General features: G+C 37.6%; 1 protein-coding gene across 1 annotated transcript; it reads right to left on the bottom strand.

Annotated features, from left to right (window-relative positions):
* Positions 1–2,707: 2,707 nt before the first annotated feature.
* Positions 2,708–7,807, bottom strand: LOC140166010 (small ribosomal subunit protein uS10). The gene is made up of 4 exons (XM_072189380.1): positions 7,672–7,807; positions 3,552–3,654; positions 3,147–3,346; positions 2,708–2,796 (listed from the first exon to the last, which is right to left on the bottom strand). Exons 1-4 carry the CDS (start codon positions 7,672–7,674, stop codon positions 2,740–2,742), a joined length of 363 nt encoding a protein of 120 aa, XP_072045481.1. The 5' UTR covers positions 7,675–7,807; the 3' UTR covers positions 2,708–2,739.
* Between the last annotated feature and the right edge of the window lie 1,381 nt (positions 7,808–9,188).

Below are 9,188 nucleotides of genomic sequence, written 5' to 3'. Positions count from 1 at the left end.
ACCCTAGAACTACTGAGCCATATTTTGTAATCCCCCCAACAGGTTGTGGGGGAGGTAGATTTTACTTAAACATGTGGAAGATGTTTAACCATGGTAATTAATGCAATCATTGATCGGGGGAGGGGCTAGCCAATGTTTAAACGCCAATGTTTAAAATCTTAAAGCATATGCCTTGGGTTTTGTTAAAAACACACCAATGTATTCCTCATGTCAGTAGGCATAGGCTAAACAGCCTGAAAAAAGGGGTGATGTTTCCGATAGCTTAGGGGAGGGTCTTATTTTAAGCGGCTCATCCTCCTTAGCATTTTGACACCTTTAAAAAAAAATTGGTTGGAAAATAAGGTGGTGCGGGCCAAAAAACGATGTAGAAGGTGGTTCGTTTTTGACCCCCCTCTTTTACACTATTTTGAATATTATGGCAATTTTCTATATTGTTTGATGGTTTTTAATGATAATTTACATAGTTTGGAGACCACTGGACCAATTTATGCAATTTTTACCAAAATTGTATCTTTTATTTTGCGTTGAAGCTCCAATTTAGGATGTGAGGGCGCTGTTCCGCCTAAAAGCTGTTTCGCATACATCCCTATTAAAATTTTGTTCTTTTTTATGACCAAATAAAGGCTATTTATAATTAACAAAATCTCCCCAAGTTTGAACTTTCTAGCTCATTTTGTTTTTGCGTAGTACCGATTTAAATATTTGAATAGCCGCTTCGTTGACCCCTGTGTGTTCCTATGGGCAGGTTTCCCCTATATTAAAAATGAGCGCTACAGCCACACCAAATGTGATAAAAGGCTATAAATTTCAGAATGTGTGTAATTGATGATTATCTGAGTATGATGAATAAAAAAAATAAAAATATGCGCGAAAAGGACCATTAAATGACAAAGCGCCCTCACAGACTGATTTTACTCTAAAACGTCAATTTTAAAGACACCGAAAATTTTCTTTCGACACAAATTGACCTTACTGGACCTAAATTCATCCATAAAATACCAAAATATACAAGACATAATCTTTAATGTCACAAGATTCCCTTAAAACTAGAAAATTAAGGTCAAAATTACCCCCCCTTGTATGACGTTTTTGGCGGCACCAACTCATTTTTTCAACCGATTGTTTTTTGAAAGGCGTCAAAATGCTCAGGAAGATAAGCTGCTTCAAATAAGACCCTCCCCTAAGCTATCTGAAGCATCAAGGTTTTATAGCCAATCACTAATGTCAGTCAAGGATTCAGGAAAAGCATAGTTTGGCCTATCTGTCAAGTGTCAAAATTTGAGAAATGCTCCTTGATAAATATGGTCTCAAATTGTTCCTCTTTACACATGACCATGATAAAGTTAATCGTAAAATACATGTAGGTCATGGTCAATAGGCATCAATCAATGGCAGTTTAACTCTGGTTGCTCTACGAAAAAGGAATTACATTGTAATAAGACCCTCCCCTAAGCTATCTGAAGCATCAAGGTTTTATAGCCAATCACTAATGTCAGTCAAGGATTCAGGAAAAGCATAGTTTGGCCTATCTGTCAAGTGTCAAAATTTGAGAAATGCTCCTTGATAAATATGGTCTCAAATTGTTCCTCTTTACACATGACCATGATAAAGTTAATCGTAAAATACATGTAGGTCATGGTCAATAGGCATCAATCAATGGCAGTTTAACTCTGGTTGCTCTACGAAAAAGGAATTACATTGTACTATCAAAACCACTAATCTATCCAATTATCCCCTGCTGATGCCCAATTATAGAGCTATCAAAATGGTGTGAAAAGTGTGCGAACAGATCCCATATTATTTTTAACAATTTTTTATCTTCTGGCTGGTCTACTGTGGCCTATCATTGGGGTGGGCTTGTCCAGCCTGTAAATTACTAATAATTGGTCCTGGATAAACATCCCTTTTTCATAGAACAAGAGGACTAGAAATGGTCTTTGACCAAATTTCCTGTGTAACCCTAGAAAATAATGGATCCTAGTGAGAGCAGAGTCAGCAGACCAAGCAAACAAAACAAAACATATTCAACATCATTTGCAAAAGGTTAGAAAATGATGCAGAAAATGTTTAAATGTCGGGTTATATAAAACGTTTACATAACATTCATTTTTTTACTTACTTACTGCAAATAATCTAACATTGCGTTATTTACAATTGATTAAAAATATTTGACAAAAAATGTTTGCAAAAAATTGTTTACAATAGTATTTTGAAAACGAAGTATTTTTGTATTGATTTTTCATACAGAATATTATGACCTATATATAACCCAACATTCAATGTTATTCAAACATTTTTACCCAAACCTAGGCAGTTTAAAAATGTCTTGTTTGATGGGGAGCTGGATATCCTTCCTTGAACAAAGTAGCATCCCCATAGGTCGGACAGAGCCCCAGTTACAGCAGCGAACAGACAGAGAAGTGGTTACCAAGTCTCATTCTGGACATAGTTCAGGCGAGACAAAAATGAAACGGTACAGAACTCGTAATGATTTATTTCTTGCTCATGTTTTATTCATTGCAATGCTGTGAAAGGTGCACATAGCACATTACTATTTAAAATAATGCATCACATAACCAAACAGTGCTGTACAAGCAAACTAAAACTGAAACTGAACCCAAAACATTCCAAGTTTGTTCCAATGGTATTTTCAACCAATTCCCTGATGAATTTCATGGGGGGGATTTAATGTTCCAGATGTCAAGTCCAGTTCTGCAGGTTGTACTTGAACAATGTTCTCTATGCATCGGCGATGGTGACTTCAACCTCTACTCCAGGTTCAATGCTGATAGATGTCTGTGAGATGGTAAGTCAAGGAAAAAAATCAGTTACCCAGAACTATAACTGTCCTGTCGTAAATTGAGAGTAATGCCATACACTGGCGACACAACCATGTAAATGCACTGAGAGCATTCAATTAACGAAAGACGGTTGATGTTGCTATGATATATAATATAAACCTGATAAAACCAAGCTAAATTACTGAAAATTAGCCCTAAACTCCTGGTCTTGGCACGTAAATGTACGGCTTGCCCTTTAGCCCCAACTGAGCTCGCCAGACCCAGATAATACAGACACACACCCCTGGTCCCCCACACACCCCAGTCATAAAATATATGCACAAGTTATAAATTTGAAAAGGATACAATCTGCTTCACAATCTCTGATGGACTCTGAAGATCAATGAGACGTTTGTGGATCCTCATCTGGAATCGATCCCAGGTTTTGGAGCCTTCACCGCAGGGAGTCTTACGAGTGGTAATACGCAGGGTCTTGGTAGGCATACGGACGGGTCCCTTCACCTCCAGGTTCTTCTCCTGAGCACCTCTCTTCAAATCAGCACAAACTGTATGAGATGAGAGCAAGATATCGAGAGAAAAAATAAATAACATATAATATCTCTACATTGCAAGGTAAGCGAATTAATAAAAATTGGAAATATGCACAAATTTGGAAAATTATGCACTGCTATAAGCCTATAAATGCTTTTAAACAGGGCTGATTTGTCCGTATAATTGAATCAATTGCCAAAAGCTAGCTAACTTGCTTACCTTTCTCCAAACTCTTCACATTCCTGCTGGTTAGAGTGATGCGGATGCGGTGAGCTGGTACCTCCTCTGTTTGACCTCCCTTGCCTGGTTCTTTATAATGTGCCTGTAGCATGACAAAATGATAGGTTATGCACATTTTTTTAAACTTTTAAGTACTAACCGGTCAAAGCACTTTTGTTTTACTGATTATTATTGTATTGTTTTTAGGTCTGTGTTTGCTGGTCCATGTCACTCGATCAATGAATGTAATCTCTCTGCAGTGTTCGATTTACAACCTGCACATATAATGTAGGTGACTTTGATTCTGTGCAGGTAACTTTTCAAATGTACCTGCAGAAGTGCATTGTGTAGAATTTTAGTCGTAAATTACACAATTGGAATCAGAAACATACAATGTGCCTCTAAATCAAAGAAGTAATATAAATATCCCTTACTAAATGACACCAATTTTTACTTTTCATATCTCTGTTAAAAAGATGATTAGTTTCACGGCACAAACTTCTGTGTGCAACTACAGTCTACTTTCACTTTGTGCAGATACATTTTCTATGTTACCTCACAAAAGTAACTTTTTTTCTGGTAAATCGAACACTGTCTCTCTGCACTGAGACTCAAAAATATTATGAGGTTTGGTAATGAAATGTTATTTTATTGCTTTCACTTGATCGACACAAAACTGAAAAAAAATTAATCACATACTCTGGGCAGGTAAGCTTTAGGCCCAAACGTTGTCATGATGTGGTATGCGTGAAAGTGTCACTTCCCACTCAAGTGCTCAAAACGAGACATGTATGTACACCACAGCACCAGAAATAGTCTACATTTCATGATTTTACTGTTTTAGAATTTAAACATATCTGAACATAACAACAATTTTCTTGTCAATGTCAATGACACACAATTTACACCCAAAATTTTGTTATCATCTATTCTTTCAAAAACATGTGTCTGAAATTCCCTGAATGTGATCTGATTCTGAGCCGACCTAGTTCACCACGTAAACTTGTATGGCTCAAAATTCGGACCGCTCGCCATTAAGTTTACTGCTTTGTGTGTTTTGAAATTTGTTGACGTTTTAATGATCCCCGATTTCGGTCGATTATTTTAGCTGTGTCACGTCACATGCATGACGCTAGTGGTACCAGCGAAACTTCAGAAGAAAAAAAAATCACGATCGCCCGATAACGATGTGATTATGGGACTTACATAGGATTACACAGAGATATTTCTTGAAAAACTTCGACCATTTCTAGGTAGCTTGGCCCTACTTTGCCTGCGTTCTATATGAAAAAGGACAGTCTTAAGTAAGTAAATGTGCAACGCTTTTGATGTTTTCATGTTTTGGGAGACTGGGAGGGATCAGAACAAAAAAATGATGGAGCCTATTCTTGACTGTGTAATATTCCTTCAACCAGTTGCCGTGCGGTAACAGTCTTATACGATGGACAGATAGTATCAGTTTGTGAATGAGGACATCGTATAAGTTCCTTGTACTAGAGCCGACCATGTGACTGATTATCTGTGGCGCATTGGATTGGTGCCCACCAATCAAATTAGAGTGCTGGCTCGGGGCACAATCTTTTTAGCAAACATGAGGGATCAGGGTCCAGGGAATAGGATAGGACTAGGAGGTATACCCCCCAATTTTTGTTTTGTTTTTTTACTCTTTTTATGATGAATAAATCATAGTGGCTACAACCCTGCCCATGTACCACTAACCAAGTGCAAGTACTACAACATTGAACATGATCACTGAGCTGAGCATGCCGAGTTAATAGTCATGATATAATTAAAGACAGAGCATGAGAGATAAAAAGAATTTATCGCGTCTGGGGTATACCTCCTAGATCCTATCACTGTCAATTACGATCCTTGATTGGTTTACACGGGTTAACGTAAAACCGATCTATCTGGTGCTGATCGGAGAAAAGGAATAGCAGCAAATGGCGAAAAATTACATACTTTCAAGGCAAAAAGCAGCTTTTCTAGGCATTGTTGATGGTGCCTTCACGAAAGAAAGTTTCCTACTATAAAGACCTAACTTTTGAGATGGTTTGCTGCATGTTTGATGGTGCAAAATTAACAAGAAGGCACCTGGACTAGTCACGATTATCGCACTTTCAGTTTCCCACGCGTTTGAACGGGAATTGGATTGCGTACTTTTTCGATGTCTAGTGAGCAAATTTTTTCAATATTTTGAGAAAATGATGTCAAATTTTCTATTCTGTATTGTTTGGTATAAATAATGTCTTTTGCCAATAGTATGTTTAAAGTTGTAATTTTGTGTTTTTGATCGCAAAGATCGGATATTTTCGTTCGATTTGAATTCTGAACCCTTCGCATAAGGGTGCCGATTTCGCAGAACTTTGACGATAATTTTGCCTTTTTGGACACTAAAATGTTTTCGATCCTTAACTTTGTTTAAACCCATTCTTAAATTAGCAAGCACAACACGGTTGGTACCACTTTTATATACATTGATGAAATTTTAAAGATTTTTTTCAAGTTTCTAACGGCGCAAATCGTTAAGTGTGTATTTCCCATTGACATCCAAAATGGCGTAAGCCAGTCCTCAATATACATAGGTACGGCGTATAAGGACTGGCAAGCGAGTCTAACCTTGTTATACCGCAATGTTCAGCAAGTCATCATCACTACACTTTGTAAACAAACCCTGCTCGAGTTTGATTGACATGATTGACAGATGACGTCAGACGTGATAAATTCTTTAATTATCTCCGTCTTTAATTATAGTAGCCACTTTTGAACATCCAGTTTTCATTAATTTAAATTTAAGCCATCAATATAATAGGTAACCTAGGCAAACCTTAGTTAACACATTTACTAGTCAGCGAATTCGCCGAGACCGGGGCCCCAACACAATGCATATTTACATAGAAATTTGAATTTTTTTCGAGAATAGGTGGGTGAAGGAAACCTACATAAATATGTTTTCTATACTTCACTTGACCCAAATATATGATTTTTTATGGTGATAATCAAGTCGCATACATGGAATTTTAGAGGATTTTGATAGCAGTTCCATTAAAAAAGCTGCCATCGCCATGAGACTAAGTCTAAGATCTAGAAACACCCCGAAATGCCGTTTCGGGAATTTTGCTAGCTGAATCTTTTTGATGAAAGTCAATCTTTGACAAGATGTAACTTTGCTACGGAAAGTGCTATGAAAAAAAGGTTTTCAGTTTTGGCTTAGTTTACTCAAGGGCTTTAATTTGATATATAAAAGCGATGCAATTTGATGGCAAATTTGAATTCACCTATACCTAAATATAATAATGAATTATGAGATAGTTAGCGATTTGCGGTTTTCGCCCTGCTGACTACAACTTCAGAAGGTTCAGAAGGATAATGACAGTGTTCAACATGTCCAATGATCTATGTGCATGATGACCACTGATGACTGGTGCATGCTAGTCGGGATTATGCACTTTCAGTTTCTCACGCGTTTGAACGGGAATTGGATTGCGTACTTTTTGGATGTCTAGTGAGCAAATTTCTTCAATATTTTGAGAAAATGATGTCAAATTTTCTATTCTATATTGTTTGGTAATAATGTTTTTTGCCAATAGTATGTTTAAAGTTGTAATTTTGTGTTTTTGATCGCAAAGATCGGAAATTTTCGTTCCCGATTCGAATTCTGAACCCTTCGCAAGGGTGCCGATTTCGACAGAACTTTGACGATAATTTTGCCTTTTGGACACTAAAATGCATTCGATCCTTAATTTTGTTTCAACCGAGTCTTAAATTAGCAAGCACAATAAGGTTGGTACCACTTTTATATACATTGATAAAATTTTAAAGATTTTTTTTCAAGTTTCTAACCGGCGCAAATCGTTAAGTGTGTATTTCCCATTGACATCCAAAATGGGAAATACGAGTCTGATGGACATAGGAACGGCGTCCATGAGACTCAGCGAGTCTAGTGCATGCCATGGTCAGTAAGCGAGTCGAATTCGACAGCCATGATGATCCGACAGCATGTTATGCATCATGTTCATGTGTTAGGGTCACACCTCTGATCAAATTTATTTGTCCAACAATATTTTAATATTCAATTTTCTTATCATTTTAAGTACAAGAGGGTCCAATGAATCCCTACCATGGTTTGATTTGCCAGCCGACGTAATCAAAGTCCGTAATTTAACAGATTTTGAACAGCGGTGAGCTAGCGACTTCGTTTCAATGCTTTGCTTTCACAAGCGCGGCGTGGAAAGAGGACGAAAGAAGAGTTGCCAGTCAGATATCCCTAATTGATTGAACTAATACACTGACATTGCATTCCAAAAATCGCTCTCGGCACCAGGTACTAGGTAGCTCTACGGAGCACTGAGTCTCGCGATTTAAGTTCAGTTGCATGCACAAACCACATGCCTTCAAAAAAAGTCCTCCTCCAACAAAGACGCAATAGGGCCTATAGCTAGACTTTCATGTTTCAACCTTCCAGAAATCATATGAGGGTTTTAGGGAGTGTTCATATTTTGTAGGGGGGCTGGTTTTCCTCAAATGTTTCACTCGAAAACTTTTTGACCCCCCTCGATGGACTGCTAAACTTTTTGACCCCCTCCCTCTTTTAAAAGACAAAACTTTTTGACCCCCCCCATCGTATAGGCCCGCTAACAAACATTATTGTTGTTCCAGTGCAGTGGTGTACGTGGTATCTGGGTCGCATGTCATTGAGGGAGGAATGTTTGAAACATTAATTGTGCATGTAATATTACAAGCACAAGGATTTTCATTTTATATTTTAGAATTGTCCCAAATCAGGGTGTTTATCTGATTTTACAGGGATAATCCCGAGGGTAAATGAAATAGAGAATTTATTTGGAGATAGGCACAGCAGCATAACTTGGATGCCGGATCCGTGGCTAAAACTGGATATTATGATACACATGCTCGTGAACCGTGCATAAAAAATGTGGCCATATTGAAGCTTGAATGGTCAAATATTGTTTTAAAAATTGGAACTAATTTATGCAAAAAGCTAAAAATAATGGTTAAATGAAATTAATTTGGTCAAAATCACACTGTACACAGGCATCATTAGCTTTGGCCCCTAAAGACCATGGCACCTGGGCCTGTGCCCACTCAGCCTTATGGTACCGTAGTGACCCATGGGTGTATGTGAACAAAATAATTCTGCAATGAGAAATAGTAACTGAAGTGTGCAGTTTACGTGCAAAGAAATCCAATTTATTTGCAATATTTTCTTGATTTAGTTGTGTTTTCCCAGTTTTTGAACAGATTAGTGCATATAAATCATGTTTGTAGCCTGCTTTGTAGAATAAAATTCTATGATAAAAATGCCAGTGATGATTTTCTAGACCATCCCAGATGTTGTTGATCATCTTTAATGCTATAGATATATGTGCACTCCTGACTATAAGTGCCATCATTTTGTCAAATAAAAGCACTGAAAATGCACACTTGCTCATGTAAAAGTGATATAGAGAGCCTCAATGCGCGAAGCGCACGGAAATTTTGGGTTTTAAAGCGGAAAACTTTTGCCCCCCCCCCCCTTTCGAAACACCTAAAACTTTTTGGTCCCCCTTCTTTAGTCCAAAACTTTTTACCAGCCCCCCTAGGTTATTATGAACACTCCCTTAGTGTTGACAATGC

Source organism: Amphiura filiformis, chromosome 12, assembly GCF_039555335.1.
Source record: "Amphiura filiformis chromosome 12, Afil_fr2py, whole genome shotgun sequence".
NCBI classification, from domain to species: Eukaryota; Metazoa; Echinodermata; class Ophiuroidea; order Amphilepidida; family Amphiuridae; genus Amphiura; species Amphiura filiformis.
The sequence above is the reverse complement of the archived record's forward strand: the minus strand, read 5'-3'. Positions and strand labels throughout refer to the sequence as shown.

Coding starts and splice junctions, on each gene's coding strand:
- LOC140166010 (XM_072189380.1), bottom strand. Junction 3,347..3,551: donor TGTGAAGAGTTTGGAGAAAG/GTAAGCAAGTTA, acceptor CATCTCATACAG/TTTGTGCTGATTTGAAGAGA. Junction 2,797..3,146: donor CAGAGATTGTGAAGCAGATT/GTATCCTTTTCA, acceptor ACCATCTCACAG/ACATCTATCAGCATTGAACC.